General features: G+C 43.7%; 1 protein-coding gene across 2 annotated transcripts in view; it reads left to right on the plus strand.

The window, feature by feature from the left end:
* Nucleotides 1–19,855, plus strand: part of PHF2 (PHD finger protein 2) — a 96,813-nt gene that overhangs the window by 32,482 nt on the left and 44,476 nt on the right. For both annotated transcript variants that reach the window (XM_084293038.1, XM_084293039.1), the window contains exon 2: nt 19,627–19,712. In XM_084293038.1, coding sequence (XP_084149164.1) covers nt 19,627–19,712 — 86 coding nt within the window. The remainder of the gene's footprint in view (nt 1–19,626; nt 19,713–19,855) is intronic.

Genomic DNA, 19,855 nt, shown 5'->3' on the forward strand with positions numbered 1-19,855 from the left:
ATGACACGAGCCGGTGCTCCCAGCCCAGCAGGTGGCTGGCAGGTGTCTGCACCAGGAGCCGCCGTCGCAGTGGGCACTGACTGGTGGCCTCACTGCAGCAACAAATGCAACATGGAGGCTGAGCACCTAAGGTGCTTCTGGTAGGTCAAGAAGTGTCCCACTCTTCTTGTGGACAAAAGCTTTTAACCTTGAGGTCTGTCAATCTGGCGCCTTGTCAGAGCACTACAACTATCAGATCAAACTACCACGTGTTTCCTATGCCCATACAAGATACCCGATTTGTGGCTGCTCTGAATTATGTTCCCTAATCCCAAGGATATCTTGGGATCCCTTGAGAGTCTGTCAGAGCCTGAGTGGGATTTTGTTGGCAATGCAGCGCAGGCCAGGGGCTGTTCTTGCTGCTCCATGCTGGAGGCTGCTGTAGAGAGCTGTAATTGCTGTAGCACAACTTGTTTTGAGGAATTCAGGTTGAAGTTCCAGACTTGCAGGTGGGCCCTTGGCATCGTTTTGGTTTCAGTTGTACAGATCAACACCGGGACTCTTCTAATCAGCTCCAGAAATGATCGCAATGGTTCATCAAGGCCCAAAGATAATGACTGAAGGAAAGCGTCATTGTTTTCTTAGTAGATCTGGAAAAGTGGTTATAATGCATACTTTTGCTTTTTTTTTTTTTTTTTTTCATATAATTGCACACTGATATCTGAACTGTTTTATCTGAAGAAACAGAAGTGGTCAGATTTTCTCCCAGGGCATTAACTTCAACGTACATGGAAGCTGGGTGTCCACTTACTCCTGAAGAACCTTTTCCATCCTGAACTGTTTTGGTGATGGCAATGACAGTTACATGTGAGCCAAAGATATGTAAGGGTAGGTTTTGTTAACGAAGGGGTAGCGTAGACCTATATGAACCCCAGCTCCTCTCACACACTGTTGCCAGAGGCTTAGGGTGTCATGTGTATCACAGCCAGCTCATCATACGGGTGTTAACGGGGTGTGGTTGGACACCACAGTGGCTGTGCTTTACATCTAGTCCATCTTGACTAAATTACTGCAAGATAATTTTTCTTCATAAGTATGATGATGATCTGCAATAGTTAGCCCCTTCTTCAGCGTTTAGTGAGGAGAATTTTGATCTAGTGATTTTGATATTAGTGAGGAGATTTTTTTTTATTAGCCAAATCCCACTGTACAATTATTTAAAGGGTGGGGGACCACAGTTGAGCTCTAAACAAAGACATAAGCCTTGCTTCTGGGAGAGTTATGCCTTGCAGAGATGCTACTCAATAGAAAAATGCTGCAATTTTAGGCCCAGATGGTGCAAAATTTTCCTACAAAAACAAATTTCAACTTCTGTTTGAAATCAGTGATTAGTACCTGCTGAAGGGCTGCTTGACTTTGGGGTGGAGTTTATCAACAACCGATACATCCGATGCTTTTTTCTTAGGTCTCATCTGTCTTCCACTTTTACTGTGGCAGCAGTGTCAATCCTTCCCCTAGATTGCAGCTGGCTACCTGTCTTGCAGCGTCTATGTTGGAAACTGTATACTCAGCCAACCACGTGGTCAGTTCAAATTCCTTAACTTTATACAGTTACAGTATCTGTATAAATTTAAGGTGTAGGTCTAAATTTCCATCTCTTTCTGAAATGCAGAAACGTAGGTCTTAATTCACTGAAAGTCCAAGCTGGAAGTAACTTCTTCAATCATTGCAATCACCTCCAAGGTTTGTCAGGCGATGCACAGCTGTAATGGCAGTTACAACAGGAGAACAGAATTGCAGAGCTTTTCCCTCCTGCATGGCTTTTGCGTGGTTTTCAGCAGTTCTGCATCTAGAACACCGGCTTCTTCTCCCAGGTAGCTCTTGTGAGCATGAGCATTTTCTGGCATTTTTTCATACAGAATTTGTTTTCAGTTAGAAAGAAGCTTGATAAGATACATGATCATCAAATTTTGTTTTTTTTTTTTTTTTAATGTTTATGGCTAAACTGATTTTAAACTAGGTCCAACTGACAGAACTGGGATAGCACAGCACAGCTGCTGCTTTGTTCTGAGTTTGCTGTCAGTGAGGAGGTGGGAGCCTGCCCTGCTATTATGCTGTGGTGTTACGGTGGATGTGGTTGCATATGCCGCAGACAGTTACTCAAGGACAATTCAAGTGTTATTTTTTTTGTCCCTGCTGTGACATGGCTGAGGACGTTTTGTTGGCTCTCAGCGTTTCCCTGCTCTTGTCCTCTCTGTCTGTGGCCACTTCAGCCTCCTCTTCCGCCTTTGCTTCTTGCCTCCCCTCGTCTTGGCACAGCTCTCTGCCCTTTGCTGTCTTGGCCCTATGATGCTCATGACCCCAGTGTGCGTAGCAGAGGGGCACCTCAGAGCATGTGGCCAGGAGCCCTTTCTCACACAGAGAAGCTGCCGCCTCTGTTGCGTTGCTTCCCTCCCTGGCATTTTTAAACATGATGGAGTATTTTTGGTTTGTTTGCTTTTCTGTGTCTCGGGTTACAGACCAGCTTCTGATAAAGATGGAGGAAAACTCTCCATTTCCAATGACAGACATCCTTAGGGATTAGGTTATATTTTAAATCCTCTGGTTTTGTGTTTTTGTTATTCCCCCCCCCCCCCCCCCCCCCCTCCTTCTCTACAGACAAAATGGCAAAAGTCTTCATGTGTGTTTGGGTTTATCTTTGCCTCTGATGAAAGAACATACCTTCTCTGCTCATCCAGGCCAAAGTACAAGCTCATCAGAGATGATGAGTGATTATGTTACTAATATTTACCATCTTACTAAAAAAAATAGAGGTTAATCAATTAATTGTGTATCTTTTGCCTCTAAGTCTTGTCAGCAGTTCAACTCAGTAAACATTGGAGTGAATATGAGTTGGAACTGTCCCTAGATGAGTCAAAGTAAACAGTTTAATGTCTGCCATCTAAATGTATGATCTTGGACTTTTACATTGTTTTCAAATATTGTAGCTTCTGAGGATCTCCCAAATAAAGTCAATAGTAATTCTCTCGTGGACTTCGTAGAGTTTATTGAGGGTCAAAACCGTGTTTATAGGAAAAATGTTATTTGTGTCTTTCTTGTGTAGGTTTATGTCTATATAGATGTGGCTGTGTCTTAGTTGGTGGAGAGATATAGAAATGATTTTTTTTTTTTTTTTTTTTTTTTTTTGTGGGTGTGTGTTCTGAAGGGACAGGTTCCCTTCCCTTAGATTTCTCAAATCCTGCTGTTGACTTCAGACAGTCCAGGTTTATAACATTTTATTCTGGAAACTTAAAGTGCCTTGTAGTGAATTCAAAAAAGAAAAAATAAAATGATGCAATTCAATCAGGAGCTGAACTCAATGGGAAAGTTGTTTCAAATATTAACATGGCGGAAAGGACTGTAAGACAGAGCTTCAGGAAAACCTGAAAAACTTCCTGAAACCCAGGAAAAAGATATACATGTATGATGGAGAATAAAACATCCACTGATGAGAAGACTTGGGCTAGATCTGTGTATATTTGAAAAACAGCCTACTGATTGCTAGCATGCTTTTCAATTGTCTCAGTACAGGTGTTCTTCCCTTTTTTTATTTCATTATTCATATTTAGGTTTCTCTCTATTAATAAGACATAAGCAGATCTAAATTGAGCTCCTACATGCATAGAAGAGGATGGGTTCTAAGAGCAGAAGTTGACTCAGATGATTAGTTTTGTGTGCGAATTTATATTTTGCCAGGCATTTTAACTCCTTTTTGGTGACTGAAGATGTATTGTTTCTATGGTATCAAGACACTGGTGTCAGCCTCCAGAAAACAGAGCACAATAGGAAATGCACATCTCAGAGTCTTAATATGAGTAACTATTTACATTACTAAATGAGGAAATAGGTACAGAAAGGATATTTTACAGTTTATTTATGTTAGTATTTCGCTTTCTACATGGGCTTCCTGTTTTCATTTTTAAAATTTACATGTTTTGCTTAAAGCAAGAGTGAGAGAGAGATTATATCTCTGCTTGTCTCATGACCTAGTTATTGTTGCTTCAGAAAAAAAAAAAAAGGCAGGATTGTGTCTCTGCTTCTTAGCTTCTTGTGGAGCACAAAACTAAAAGACTGGTCATGTATTCAGTGGCAGGGAACAACAGCAAAGGCTAGGACTATTCCTTGATACCTACTCCTAATTTCAAAGCCAGTTGCACAGAAAAATTTATCTGAATCAAAACCAAGGTAGGCCTTAAGAATTAGCATGGGCTGTGTAGTATGATGATTTATTGGTGATTTTCCTGCCTCTTTTTCAGAGAATGTTTTGAAAATTAAAGCATTAGTTAGTGACCAGTAGCACGTTGAAATGAGCACAGATACCTGTGACAAGACTTTGAGCTTTACATTTGATAAATGGCTTTTCCTGCTGCTTGTGATAAAGATTTCTGTTTCTGTGGAAGCACATCCACAGTGTATATATTGCTGCCTTAAATTCAGCGAACATCTGTTTTTTTTTGTTTTAACCTGAAGAAAAGCTGGGGTTTTGGGGTTCTATGAGGAGAGGAGCACATTTAATCTTTGGAAATGTAGGAACTTACCCATGTCTCAAAGAGTACAAGCTTTTCTGATTGTGGCCCCTCAGGACTGACTTCAGTCCATGTATGTACTCTACTCTGATGTGCAAGCTCTCCAGATGTTTTAAGTTGCTCAGTTTGAGTACTGGTGTGAGTAGCAGGGGCCTGGAGCTCTGTGTAGGCATGTGGGGCCTAGGTTGGTTGGCAGCGCTTGTGCAGCTTGAGGTGCTGTAGTAACTTCGCTGGGCCTACCTGCAGTGGAGTCGTAGCCTCCGTCTTTGTCAAGGCTGCAAAAGCTGAACTGACCCCTTTTCAATGAATACCTAATGATTCTTCGAGTTCCCTAATTTCCAGAATAACTTTAAAGTCTGGCAGTTTTTGAAAAGTTACATTGAAAACCTTCAATATTCAAGTTATTCAGTTAAAAGTATACTAGTTAGTTTGACCCAACTGTGACAGATGAGAAAAGAATGTGAACTGATTTATTAATAATTACTTTTAATAACGGTATGAATAAATGAGAAGTTATTGGGTTATCATAATTTTTCAACAGCCGTACTAATTTAGCTTCAGAGAAGGCTGTGGGAGAGTCAACCAGAACACCCTGGCATGTCCCAGTGCCCCCTTGAAAAATAAGAGGCAAACTGATTAAAGGATCCTTCTCTCAGGTCATGATTTGCCAGCTGAGGACTTAAAGATCAAAATAACTTTAAAGTCATTGAAACACCTGAAGAGCAAAAAGGAGGTGACTTTCAAGTTACCTAGGGAGAAAGCTTGGAGACTCGTGGTTTGACCAGTCTAGGGTAGGAACAGTTAGGAGAAACAGGCATGCAATCCGTTTTGAGAGAAGCTTATTTTAAACAAATACTTTATTTAAAGTACTTTAAATAAGTACTTGCTTTCAGGAGGTTATTTGGCCACTGCTTACAGTTTGTCATTGCTTCTGGAGGGAACAGAATTGCGGGTCTGAGCTTGCATGATGCTAGCTGAGCTAATTATGGCTTGTAGGGCACTGCTGCCAAAGCACCAGGCCTGAGCATGGCGCCAAGTGCTGCTGCTTAAAGATACTTGTGCTAGCTTGGGTACTAGAAGTAGGGTGGTTGCAGGCTGCAGAAGTGCCAGGTGCAGTTTTACTGAAGAGATAAGCAGGCTGTGGTTTCCCTCTTTGCTTCTGGCCAGGACGTGCACTCTTGCCTCACGGTGCAGGAACAACCATCTGGCTGTTCCACCACAGCCTGAGCATGGGGGCAGGCGCTGGCCCTGAGTGCAGGTTCCCCTGTGCAACCCGTCCTATGGGGGAGGTTATATTCCTGTGCAGAGCATTTGCTAGTGGAGCTATGTTGTTCTAGCACTTGAACAAGCTGCTTTGTGTCCTGTAAATGTACCCTAGGAGAGTAATTTGATTCCTGCCCCTACAGAGAAGCAAGAATTGAAACTCTTGTCTTGAAATTCATTGTTCACAGAGGAAGTCAGGAAGGCCCCAGGTAACTTCTCCTGGTAACTACGTCACAAAGACACTGCAGGTCATGAAGTCTGTGTATGTGGATACATATGAATCATGATTGCATGAAGATAAATCTTAGGTATAGGCTAATGTCTTAGATTAGGGTTGTGCAAAGCCTCTAGTCTACAAGTTAAACATGCCTTTTCTGGGGACAGCCTCTAACAGAATCACAGAATCACAGAATTTTCTAGGTTGGAAGAGACCTCAAGATCATCGAGTCCAACCTCTGACCTAACGCTAACAGTCCCCACTAAACCATTTCCCTAAGCTCTACATCTAAACGTCTTTTGAAGACTTCCAGGGATGGTGACTCCACCACTTCCCTGGGCAGCCTGTTCCAGTGCCTCACAACCCTTTCAGTGAAGAAGTTCTTCCTAACATCTAACCTAAAACTCCCCTGGCTCAACTTAAGCCCATTCCCCCTCGTCCTGTCACCAGGCACGTGGGAGAACAGGCCAACCCCCACCTCGCTACAGCCTCCCTTGAGGTACCCATAGAGAGCGATAAGGTCGCCCCTGAGCCTCCTCTTCTCCAGGCTGAACAAGCCCAGCTCCCTCAGCCGCTCCTCGTAGGACTTGTTCTCCAGGCCCCTCACCAGCTTCGTCGCCCTTCTCTGAACCCGCTCAAGCATCTCCATGTCCTTCTTGTAGCGAGGGGCCCAAAACTGAACACAGTACTCGAGGTGCGGCCTCACCAGAGCCGAGTACAGGGGGACGATCACCTCCCTAGCCCTGCTGGTCACGCTGTTCCTGATACAAGCCAGGATGCCGTTGGCCTTCTTGGCCACCTGAGCACACTGCTGGCTCATATTCAGCCGACTATCCACCATCACTCCCAGGTCCTTCTCTGCCTGGCAGCTCTCCAACCATTCCTCTCCCAGTCTGTAGCTCTGCTTGGGGTTATTGCGCCCCAGGTGCAGGACCCGGCACTTGGCCTTGTTGAACTTCATGCAGTTGAAGTTCACAACATAAGTGTAAAATCCACTTTTTCTGTGAGCCTTTCTGGCACTAAACACATTGTGTGAAGATTTGTGGTTCCTAAGCCCAATGGGAGTTTAAATACAGAACCAGAAAGATCAAATTCTTATGCAAGTTGATGTTTGTAAAATACTCTTTCAGCTCTTTCTGGAGGCCTCCATGATAACCGGGTGAGAACAGTGATGTTGGCTGACTCCTGCAATGAGAAGGAATTTGGCATGCAAAGGAGAAATAGCAAGGCCAGAAGGAAGGTGGGGACTTTGTGTTGACCTGTGTTCAAATCCCAAACAGCTGCTGCAATAAAGAAGCAATCTTAGCTGCACCAGAAAGAACGCTTTGAAATAAAACCAATACAGCAAAGATCTGAACTTCAAGTCTGCTTGGTTTCTTAAGGGAGAATAGTGTGTAAAACCCAAATGTGACAGACTGTTGATAATTACTATGAATTCATTTGGACAGGTAAATTTTATTCTCTGTTTTAGAGTTATGTTTCTACCACTGAATATCCAGACTGAGTAGCTGAGGGCATATTTACACTGGTAGGTTCAAAAAGCAGGCACTGCTTAACTATGTGCCTTAACAAATGTGCCAGTAATGTTGGAATCACTGATGGTTCTTTTAATATAAAACAGATTTTTTGCATTGCCCCTGCTTTCTTGGAAGATTGGCCAAAACCTAAACCATTTGTTACCTTTTTTAGTTTCCCTAGGTGTCAGGGAAAAAAGGTCTTATAATTCAGCATGTTCCAGGGACCCCCTTATATCATTCTGTTTTTAACAGATTTTTTGATCAAAAAACCATAAGTCTGATGTCAGTAAATGCTTGTTCTGTAAAGGACATCAGGAATCCAAGACTGGCAAAGATTGGGAAACCACTTTTAAATAATTGTGTTAGCTAAAAATTGTATTGAGAGATAAAAAGATGTTTTTGTAACAGATCACAGGGACACCAGTCATCTTTCTGTCTATTAGGTATGTAAAGATCATTATTCTCTGTGTTACTCTGACTGGGAGGACTGTATATTTGTTAAGAAAGGAAAATTAAATTAGTCTTGTGTTTGATACATTATTGAGAACTTTTGTTCCTTGATATGAATTAGATAATGCAGCCTGGTTCTGTGGCATCGGGGCATTCCCCTGTGATGGCTTAATTCTCAGCTGAGCAATTAGTGCAATTTCTCAGTCCTTTGTGCCCCAAGAGCAGCCCAGAAATGCTAGAACAGGATCCAGAATATGGCTTACAGTTTAAATACAAATGCACAAGGAAAGAAAAGAAAAAAATGAAGCCAAACCTGTGGTGCTTTATGAGGTGCCTGGCTCTTGACCCAGGTGAGTAATTGTTACTTGTGGAGCAGTGCCCATGTCCAGTGCAGTGCTGGTGGGGTGATGTTGGAAGACATGTCAGCTGAGGACCTCGGTATGGTCAGAACAGATCACGCCTATTTCACTCCATCCTTAACTACGTGTTTTACAGGAAGGTGAGCTGCTTGTGAAAAGAGAACTGATATTTTAAAAGGCTTTTTAAAAATAACTAGAGAGACTGGAGTCGTCTCTCTCGGGTGAAATGGAGATGTTTGAAGGATTGTTTTGTGCTGCAGTCAGGCATTTGCTGGGAAGCTTGCATGAGGCAAAACTGTAGGAACTATTTTTAGAACATGAAATGGAGAAAAATGCCCCCAGGTTGGGAACTACCGGGCTTCCTTCCCCGACTGCAGCTCTGTGGCGTGATCTGCTGCCAAGAACCAGGCAAGGGCTTCACGCAGCGAGTCCCATGCTGGCGGGCAGCCCTGGGCCCTCTGGCACCCCTGTCCTCCCATGGCTGTCCTCACTGCAGTGCCCAGGCCTTCGCTCACGGCCTGCGTTGGGGTCTGTGGGGTTCACCTGGCTTTCCTCTCTGCTGGTAAATGCACAGGGTGGCTGTTTGGAGCCTGAGAGGGGCCAGGAGTGAGGCTGAGAGCTGGGGGGTTGTTTTTCACAGCTGGCTGAATTGCAGGACTCATGATGTCTCCACATAGGTGGGACAGCAGTTTAGTAAGAATCGAACACTTCGCTCATTTCACTCACTGATAATTTTATGTATCGGCTAACATATGGATCAGAGGCTTCTGAGTGCAAATACTGCTGCTGAAAAATACCTAATACAAATACCTAAGCTTCCAAGTGGCTTTTAAAAATTGTACCTCTTATTGCAGTGTCACTCAGCTGCTTGCTTCAAGATACCCCCCCTTTTTTTTTGGTATTAATTTTTACTGCCTCTTTTGGGGAGAAATTCTATAGAATTTCTTCTATGTTCCTTCCTAAGGCAAAATAGTGGTATAGCATGCCGTTCATTTTAAGGACTAATTTTCTTACCATAAATTTAAAAGAATCTTATGGTATTTTCAATGTAGGAATAGGCTGAAAAAGAGTTTTCTGTGTCTGAGCCACTGGAGTAGTTTTAACATTTTGTATCTATGAATAGCATCAATGCAACCATGTAAAAATAGTAACTCCCTGCGGAGTGAACTAAACTTTTGTTTCCTTTGTAATGTCTTGAGATTATAGAGATCACTGGGGACTTCAGTGAGTGGATCAGATATAAAGCGTTCAAAAAACAAAACAAAACAAACAACAACAAAAAAACAGGAAGTCTTTTTCCACAACAAGTAACCTGCTAACAAAAATAGCGACTGAGGGCAGATTATCGTTAACAGCATTCAGTGTAATAGAGATGAAACTATTACACCTTAGGGAAACGTATGCTATAATAGTCTCAGTTACTAAATATGATTTGTTTCTGGTGTTTTTAAACTTGTTTTATGACTCAGGCATGAACTATCTGGATATTGTTGATTGCATAAAATTGGTGATTCTCTAAACGTAATTTAAGTTCTCAATGTCTGTCTTGTTCCTGTACCTACTTTTATTTTAACTTTCCTTGCAATTTCGGGTGCTCCTTCTGGAAAATTGCTTTTAAAACTCCAATTGTGATTTTTGCTCTCCATAGAGCTCAGTGTGGGTTGTGCCTTCAGCAAACCGACCAGAGCAGCAATCCCCTATTTCAAGCAGCTGAGTATTTTGCATCACTGGGGTTTGAGACATTTATGTTTAGACTTTTGCAGCTCTGTCTCTGTGATAAACATGTAGATGTAATGTATACTTCAATGCCTGTGTACTGCAGAGATGGTCTTCACCCCAGAAATAGGGAAGATTTTTCTCTTGATCAAGGCGGTGTTGAGCACCTGCAATGGCCAGTAACATTCATAAAGTCCCTCAACCATTTGCAATTAAAAAAAAATACTCTGCAGCTGGCTTAGTTGGCTGTAACATTTGTTTTTCAGGGAGGTCCTGATTTCACTCACTTTTATGAATAGTTTTGTAGAGGTCAAGTAATTCACACTTTCTGCCAAAGGCCTGATTCTCTGCTGCATACCACAACTGCAAACAAGTTTGAAACAAATCACAAAACATAGTTCAGCCAACCAAAGAGCAAAGTTTCTCCAGGACAGCAAAACTTGTGCAACTGGCTGAGGTGCAGGGATGTAGAAGAGAGCAGCTCCTTGCTGTAATTCAATCCTGTTTGCATTTCTGTCCAGGACTGTAACAGATTTAGTCCGTTCCTCTTTTTAAAACGAAAGGGCACCTACTTTGTAAACAAGCAGCTAACTTCCAGTACTATTGCAAACATCAGAAAGAGCAGGTAGCACCCCTCCTCCTAAAACAATTTCCAAATAATAAAGTGTAAATGGAGGCACGCCCCACGGCTGTGCCCCTAAAAGAGCATTTCCCTCTCTGTGTTCTTGGAGGGAATGTAGGACCAGGGTTTTCAAACAGGAGGAGAAGCACGTTTTAGGAGAAAGGAGAGCATTACTTGCAGCCCTGATTTCAGCAGAGGGGTGCAGTTTGACATGAGTCTAAGAGGCTGGCTTGGGGCCGTGCTGGGGTGCTGGCCTGATGTCCCAGCCAGCCCTTGTGCCCGAAGCCCTTCTGCACAAGGGGCTTAGCACAGCACGCTGCCTTTGCTGTCTGTGCACACTTCGAACAGTACGCAGCCAGGAGGAAGCAGCAGCAGTGCTTGTGTTGTGCCTACTTGCTGGAATAAAACCATTTACAAGGCTTGCTGTAGGCAAAAGCTGGTTTTAATGTCATGCCTCCAGTCCCCAAGTGCTTGGATAGTTTTGTGGCTGTAACAGGCACGGCAGCTACTCAGAAGTGGGGGTGTGGTTTGAGTGACTGGAATACGTGCCCTGTGTTAGCATGGTATTCCTGGTGTGTGCTGCATGTACTCGTTTGTAGCCTGGTGGCAATATTTGTTTGGACATTCCCCTGCTAAAGCCCAGTCTAAGGTTGCCTGTACATGGCTTGCATTCCCTTTGACTCTAAAATAAAGAAGAGAGCCTCTGCTGGCCATAGTACCTATACCTTACCCATTTGTTGTTGTTGTTCTTTTTTCCTCCAAACTCTTCAGTTTGAAGGAACATTGACAAAATCTTGCAGAACAGAAAATAACTGCCTTCAAGGTTTCTATAAGCTGGAGGAGGTTAATTCTTCCAGCTTCAAATGCACAGTCTGTTTGCTTTGAAGCTGACTTCATTGCCAGGAGGTTAGAGGACACGTACAGCGCTCCTGCAGCACTCTGCCAGGTGGGGCCAGGCACAGCCGAGGGGCTCCAGTCCCTGCGCAGCCTTTGCTCTGTGGTGGTGCTCCCCGAATATGTGGATTTGTGGCACTCAGGAAAGGATAATATCACAAGGAGAACCTTTGTTTGTAGATCCTCACAGGAGAATTCACAAGCAGTAGAGGCAGAACCTCTGCAGCAAAAGGTCTGCATGTGGGTAGCAGAACCAGGTACTTGCATGGAGAGTCCCAACTTCAAAGCACTGAGCAAATGTTTGTTAATTATACTACAGCAGCCTTTGAGGTTATCAGGCAGGTATTAATATTACTGTTTTATAGGTGGAGTAATTGAGTCAAAGAAATTATGTAATTTACCTGGGATTAAAGAGAGCCATAGCAAGTGGTAGAATACAGCACGTGGGAGAGGAGCCCACTGCTTCCTCCTGATGTAGAACACTAACTATCCAGTGGAACCAGGTTCATCATCATTTAGGCTCTTCTTCAAGTCCCTTTTATTAGACACTCGCAGATGTGCCTAAGTCAACAAGCATTGTTTTCCGGCTGCCACTGCTTGCTCCTGGGTTTCCTAGTGAGGTGACACTGATGTGTGCATCTTTCTGTTCTCCACAATGATTTTTCAACTCACTATTTAGCTTTAACCGTATCTGACAGCAGGCTTGAGGTCTCAAAAATTCACATGTATTCTGTGAAAATATGTGGCTGATTAGAAGAGACATATCCTTCTGCTTAGGGAAGGGCTTGTCTGTTTGCTTATTAGACACGGGAGAATATACGTGGAAGAGCCCTGGTCAGAGTTCACCCAGTAACATCCTCCAGGAAAACAGCATGAGACTCAAACCCAGACAACAGCTTTTTACAGGATTTGCTCCTCTTGGAACTACTTGTTTTTTTTTTTCCTTGTCTTGTTTTTCCTTAACAACTCTCATCTGCAATATTAGCCATTGCATTTCTGGATGCTGTGATTAAGACCCAAGAAATCACTGTCATGGCCTGTCTCATAACTACTGTGTAGCCAAGGGAATGTCTCAGTTTGGGGGCAATTACAGCTACTTTGGCAGCTCTGATGAAAAGGAGTAACAAACACATGATCAAGTAGATATGTAAGCACGAGATAGCCATCAAAATGGGAACCATGTTTCTTTTGACTGCTGAGAAGTCACAATTTTCCTGTGGTACCTATAGTGGTGTTTTGTTTTGTTTTTCTCCCCAGATTACAAAGGCTTCTGAAACTCGATGTGTATCTTTCCTATAAGTGGTGTCTTGTTGTTAAGGAAGAGCATTATTGTGTAATGTGTGATAGTTGACATGTCAAGAAATTATACTAGTAGATGCCCTGTTGTTAAATGATGAGGACGAACTTAGGTTAATTACTAATTACCACCTTTATTACCCATAGAAATGCCATGAACGCCTATTCTGCTCCATGATTGCCACCCCACCCGGGGCTTTGATGCTACATCCTCACGTGCTGAGGTCGAGCACCCTTGCTGCCTGTCCCCAAGCCAGGCCCTGCGTGGGCTGGAGCACGGGCCCCTCAGCACCCTCTTCCCTCTCCTGGTTCATAACCAGTGATTTTGCCTCCAGCTTCTGAGAGAAGAGAGAGGAGTGAGGTCAAGCACCATTTTTTGTATTAATGGTCCTTATTTAAAGCTAATGGCACAGGGATGGGTCATCTGGTCTGTACCCCCTACCCAAAGGTACCATTAGTCTGAATCATCTCAAGAGGATTTTGCTTAAGTTGTTCTCAGCAGCCTTGTGGGTATCAGTATGTCAGGGTGCCCTGGCCTGGGGCTGTGCTGGTGACACAGAGCTCCAGGCTCTCCTAATTCCTTCGGTGGGACGAACACCACTGGCACGTGCATGGCAGAGGTGGCCTTGCACTCTGTCCTGTTGGGTCCTTGCATGCCTCAAAGCTTGCATATGCTTGTGCAGAAAGTTCCCATGTGTCTGGATTCACGTTCGTGAAGCAGCTGGACAAAAGCTGTTCCTGAGCTGTTAGGAACTTCTTCAGCCATACGATGAAGTTTCCAGGTTTGTGGCTGGTGGTGGAAGTTATTTGGCTTTGGACTGATTGAGGAAAAGAAAGAGAAGCAGATATGCAGTTGTGTGAAACAAGAGTTAAAATGTCATCTTTTACCAGTGTTAAAATTCTCTAAGCTTTTGGCATGCTTTTAGTGAAGTGGTAAAAGATGAAAATGGAAGTTAAATTAAATAAACAGAATATAACAACTAATGCAGCGGTTTATTTGCTAGTTACAAATTCTGAATAGTGTATTTTGACAGTGGTTGTGACAGACACTACTGCACTTAGCAGCAATCTCTGGAGACTTGTTCTATGTTCAGCTCTGCTGCTGGCCTGCCGGGTGACCTGAGCAGATCCCCCAGTCCTGTTAGTGACACCTTCCGTGCCTGCAGGGAGGTACAGCTGTGCTGGCCTTCTCTGCAGACAGAGTGTGTTTACATGTAATGCCTTAGCAGAGCTCTACTCAGCAGGAAGTGGATAAACCATGGCACAAAATGAAAGCTAACAGGTTAAATCTGTAATCATCTGGGTGAGATGGAAAGTAGGGAAAGAATGTTTTTTCCCCACTCCAGAATTTGGGACCTGCAATTAGGGGTGCTTCCTCCCACCTGAACGAAGTGTGCTCCCTGACAGGTTACCAGACACGATCGAATCTTGCAGGTGCTCAGCGTCCCGGGAAGCTGCCATCATTTCCATCTGTGCTGTCTTGCAACACTTAGAGACCAGTTCTCTGTGTGAAGACCTTATGTTTCATGCTGCTTTGTAGTTTGTGCAGTAGTGGTCCTTGAGAAAGGATAAAATGTAAGATTGGTTTGTTTTCGCAAGTTTTATTTATGTATTACTAAGTTTTAGTTTCTTTCCCATCAAATTGCCTTTTGTCTGGTTGTTTTGTTCTTTGATATTTTTCTGCACTTGTCTTCTGTTTGATAATGGTTATTACATGGTTTTAATGGAATGGATTAATTTTTCTCATTAACCCCTTAATAGGACGGGTTAATTTTTCTCCTAAAATTACTTAAATGTCATCTCACTGAAGATTACAAATCAAGGTCCTCATAGACGTTCATGCTATAAAAACAGTTCAGATTTATGCACCTTTTATATGCAGGCAACAATAATAAAAAGTCATTAACTTTGTCAGAATACTGAAATCTGAATATCTCTTCATTGTGAACACAGAAGCAATTTTGTTTCAAAGTGGCAAAGGGCAAAGTGTCTAATAAAAATGTAATTTCTAACCTCTGATTGCAAATGCTTCTGTTAGCGCTAATTCTCATTTAAGTCACTGTAAAATGTGCGATATATCAGCTTAAACAGCTACAGTAACAAATGATTTACTTTTATTATTATTATTATTAGCCTATGACACTTTTGGTAAAATCCAAATGCATCAATAACAGTGCTTCGCTTTTATCTGATGATCAAATTAGTTTTACACTGCCTCAACCTGAGCTAAATTATTTTAATAACATTTAAAGTCAACCATTACATTGTTTTAAATCATCCCAACGAGATATTCTTGGATACACAACAATTAACCTCTTCTTCTAGCTTTACTGCATTTGGGCAAAGACGTGGCGCATGCTTTCTGAGGCCGCTGTGCTGCCTGCATCTGCACTGCCGTGACTTGCACCGTAACCTCCAGCTCCGGCTGCTGCCCTGCTTCCCAGCTGGCATCTTGCTGCTGCAGCCTCTCACGTGTTTGTGCCCATGTCACAGTGTCTTTGCAAGACATCTTGGGGAGTGTTTTCTTTCCCTTTTTTCCTTAGCCTTTGTATATTAAGTTTTCTCCTTCAAATCTGCTTTGGGAACCTGATGCTTTTCCTGGAAACAACATACTTGGTCTGACGAAACTTCCTAGTTGTTACACAGTTAAGAAGCAGTAGCTAGAGATGGTTCACAGAGAGTGAGAACTGTCAGGGGGGCTGTAAATACTTGTACAGAGGACACCCCCCTCGTACCTGCACACGTTTGAGTGTGAAATTGCAGGCAGTGGTGGGTTACCCTTGCTGTGCACACAGGACTGTGTTCAACCACCTCTGTCAGACTGCTGTAGGGTAAGTGCTGTGCCACTTGGTCTGTGAGCTCTTGCAGCAGAAGGGGATCTTCTTGGGATGTCAGTACGTCGTTTTGGGGATTTTATGGGCTTTCTGAAACCAATTCTTGGCCTGCTGATACAAATGAATCTGTAAATGAATCAGGAGCCTGCTCCTGTTGCCATTCTGAAAGCTGCTTCCCATTCTGCCTGCTGCTGCCTGCCCCTCTGCTCCCTGCCCATCTTCCCTCACGGGAGCAGCTCTCCACAGCTTCTTCCCTCCAACCCTGTGAAGCTGCAGGGTCTCTCTACTCAGCCTTCTCCATCTCCTCCTGGCCCATGGGAGCCTTCCTGCTGGTGCCACCGGCCTGTGCTCACCTTTCTCCTCTTCTCCCCTCATGCTGCAAGAGAGCAGGGCTCAGCACAGGCAGAGGCCGGCTCCTGCTGCGTGCGTCCCGTGCAGTTGTTGCCTCTGCAAGTGGGGAACAGATTGTGAGGAGGCTGGCAGCTGTGTCTGTCCTGCGATGTTGGCTGGCGTTCCTGCTCCCCCAGTTTATTTCCAGCTCAGACTGTGCTTTTGTAAGCTCTGCCTCGACACTACAAGTGCAGTTCCTTTGCTGAACCTCCCGTGTCCATTTTTATCTCATTGGCAGATCTGAATAATTGCACAAAAGTGCTATTGAGAGTTTTTTTTTTTCCAGTTCTTTGCTGCTGATGGTAATGCGTCCAGGGCTCATATTGACAGATTAATGTGCGAATCGGTGCAGCAGGGGCTGTTGCTGGAGGCTGCTCCCAGGCACGCCGCGTGGGATCCGGCATTGTCTAACTTGGAGCCCGTTTGATCGTTGTAGGGGGTCAAATGGTCGACTCCACTCTTTTTTATGTTTGCATTTCTCTCAGGCAAATAGGACAAAAAAAAAAAAAAAAAAAAAAGGAGAGAGGAGAAATTGGAGAGTCTAAAGTGGAGCATTCTCGCAAAAAAAAAAGATACAAAATACAATGCACATTTTGTGCTAAAATTTGGGGGGGGGGACAGGGCTTGAGGGAAAGGGCAGCACAGTTCAGCTGCTGTTGATGAAATGGTTTTATTCACCTAGAGGAATGTGATTTTATTCTATTGTTAATTAGCCACCTCGAGTTTAAAATACACGTGTAAGTTAGGCAGGAAACCACTTCAGGACCCTGCGCTGACCTCTGCCAAAGGCTGGCCTGGCGAGCTCCTCATCTTCCCCCTTCACAGGTGCAAATGTGCTTTTGATACAAACTCAGGGACAGGCCACTGCAGTGGAGCTGACGGTAGCCCAGCAGCCAGTCCTTGTTCCTGTGCTGGCAGGAATTTCTTTGGGGATTGTGCGTCTTTAACTATGGAAATTCAATTTTTGTGCCCACATTCATGTGGAAGCGTCTGGCAAGTCAAGCTCTGTTCACTGAGAAAAGGGGAATGAACTGGAGCTGGCTCATAATTTTGTTAATGATCATCAGAGTCATTTCAATAGGGGTGATCGCTTGGAAAGTTTGTACCTGCAATTTCAGGTGCAGTAAGGGTAGCGGTTTCTGGCTGCTGGTAGCTGTAAGTGGCTAATCATTATTCAAAAGCCGTGTTGTGTTGGAAGAGTTGACTGCAGCCTTCAGAGAACCATCTGAGTTTGAGGTCAGTTATTTTTACTCTTCCATTTTGTTCTAGTTAAATATTTTTACTTGCTCTCAGAACAATAGCTCCCACCACACTGAAGCCTTTGCCCATTGCAGTAGCTTTTCATATCTCCTGTAGCAATCCATGCGGTGCCCAAGGGTCTCATCTGCTTAGTTTAGCTAAATATAGGCTTTTCAAGCCCTTGTATAGAGCCTAATCCATACCTTTACAAAGCTCGACAAGCTGAACCCAGTGGCATAAGCAGCTGATGTAGCTTTACGAGCAGAGGAATCCTCCACATTCTGTTACGCTTGTTCTAATCTGCCAGGGTTTGTTTAAATTTTCTACTGCTTAATCTGGTATTTATTGCCTGTACGTACTTGACTCTGAGGACTGGATTGTTGTGATGATTTTTTCCTGTCTGCAAACTTACTCTTCAGTTTTCCATGCTGTCTGCCCAGGGAGACCCTGTGATTTTGTATTTTTTCAAGCAACTGTTTAATACAAAAAGCATCAGCTAAATCTGTGATTACTTTTACATGATTCAGAAATAAGTTTTGTTTACCAGCAGTGCTGCTGCAGCTCTGCTGCCAGGCTGAACTCACAAAAATGAGAATTTCTGCAACTTTGGTTGCAAAGCTTCTTTAGTTTGGCGAGGCCTGGGTCCCATGCTTACACTGGTGGCTACAACAGGATGGAAATATCCACAAAGGTTTCTGGCAGAATATTATGTTGTGGTCAGAAAAAAAGGATTTATTTCCATATCTTACCTTCTTTGGCATTTTCCAGCTTTGTGGAATACTCACTGCTTGTTTTTTTTGTTTTTGTTTTTGTTTTTTTTTTTGGTGGATGCTGGTTTTCAAAAGCAAGTAGATCTGTGGATTGTAACCATGATCCTTACAGTTACACGTCACTGTGTGGCTTGGATTCAAAGCAGCTTCAAACCTACCTCTGTAAACACAGAGGGTCATTGTGTATTTTGATTTACATGCTTCTGTCACTTTTTCAAAGCAGCTCCTGCTGCCCCAAGCATGCCGGTGTGTGCATGTGTGCTCACTCATGCTGTGTGTGCACATACCCGCACCCCCAGAGTCACAAGAGCTCTGAGCTCCACATAGCCAGGCAGGTGGTGCAAGTGATGGCAAGATGACACTTCCATGATATGGGTCCAAACCCTTCCCCTGGCAAAAGAGATATATTGGAGTTTTTGCCAACTGAAGAGCATGGAGAAAGTGTTTCAGGGTTGAAGCAGGGAAACTCCAAGGCTGCTCCTGTTGTGGTGTGATCCAGCCTTGTTTGTGCTGATGGTCAAGGTGAGGCTGCTTTGGTGAGGAGCCTCTCATGGCTCCTCTTGCCCAGCTGAGCTCCCATGGAGCCATGGCACGAGGGTTCTCACAACCCCCAGCTTTCTGCGAGGCAGTTGAAGGATATTTTCCTGTATGTGCTGCGAAAATGTGCCTTGCAGTCTGGGCTGTTTCAGACAGAACAAGCAGGAGCAGAATCCTGTTTGCTTTGCCTCCTCCTGGAGGAACCGTGCCATTCTGGAGTTTGATTATTTGGCTGGCTGCTCAGCGCTTCGGCTGCGCAACATCTTATCTTGGGTACTTCATTCCTTCGCAATTTAGTTTTGTTTTCCCCCAGTGCTGTGTTGTGCCATTGGATTGCATTCACACAGCGTGCCCGCAGGCTGCGCTGTATTGTTACGTATGTTGTGCATCCAAAATAATCTCAGTGGGTGTTCCAAGCAGCTGCCATGATACAACCCATCTTCTTGGCAGCCAGAAGTGCTGTGAGCTATGTGTCTTCTTTGCCTCTTCATCTTCAGATATTGCAATAGAAAGGGAACCTACAGAAGCCTTGTATATGGTATACCTTGGCAGAGTGCTCCAGTACCTAGCAGCTGTCCATACATGCTTGGTGAAGCTGTGTTTTGTTAATTAGGTTTATGCGGGAGGGTACTTGAAGAACTCTGTGTAGGTACAAAGTAGTCTGCCTAGGAAAAAAACATTCTTGGGTACTCGGCCACATTTTAATTGGGAGTCCAGAGTGAGCTGGTAAGTGGCTTCCTGAAAGCCACCTTTTTTAGCACCACATCAGGAGCGTAGGCTACAGAAAATCCGGTCAGACTGTACTAGTGTAAAGAGCAGCTAAGTTTTGCTTGGGTATAGCCGTTAGCAGTCAGCATAGCTGCATAGTAAATGCACAGCTTATAGGGTGGTGTTTTTTTTATTATTATTATTAATTGTGTGCTTGCATGTTTGGAAATTGGCTCAAGCTAATGTAATATCTGCTTTTAAATATTCCAGCTGTGTGGGCGTTGAAGAAGAGGAGGCACCAGACATTGACATCTATCACTGTCCAAATTGTGAGAAAACCCATGGAAAGTCTACTTGTAAGTATACTTGCACGGCTGGTCCTCAGACAGATGACAGATTCTGTATGTTTAAACAAAAGAATCTTCCTTTTGTTTTGTTACAGTAAGACACATTTAAATAGATTGAGTCATAAAAACAGGAATTCAAAACATGAGGTGAA

The sequence above is a fragment of the Netta rufina genome (assembly GCF_964035555.1).
Source record: "Netta rufina genome assembly, chromosome: 10".
In the NCBI taxonomy this organism is placed as follows: domain Eukaryota; kingdom Metazoa; phylum Chordata; class Aves; order Anseriformes; family Anatidae; genus Netta; species Netta rufina.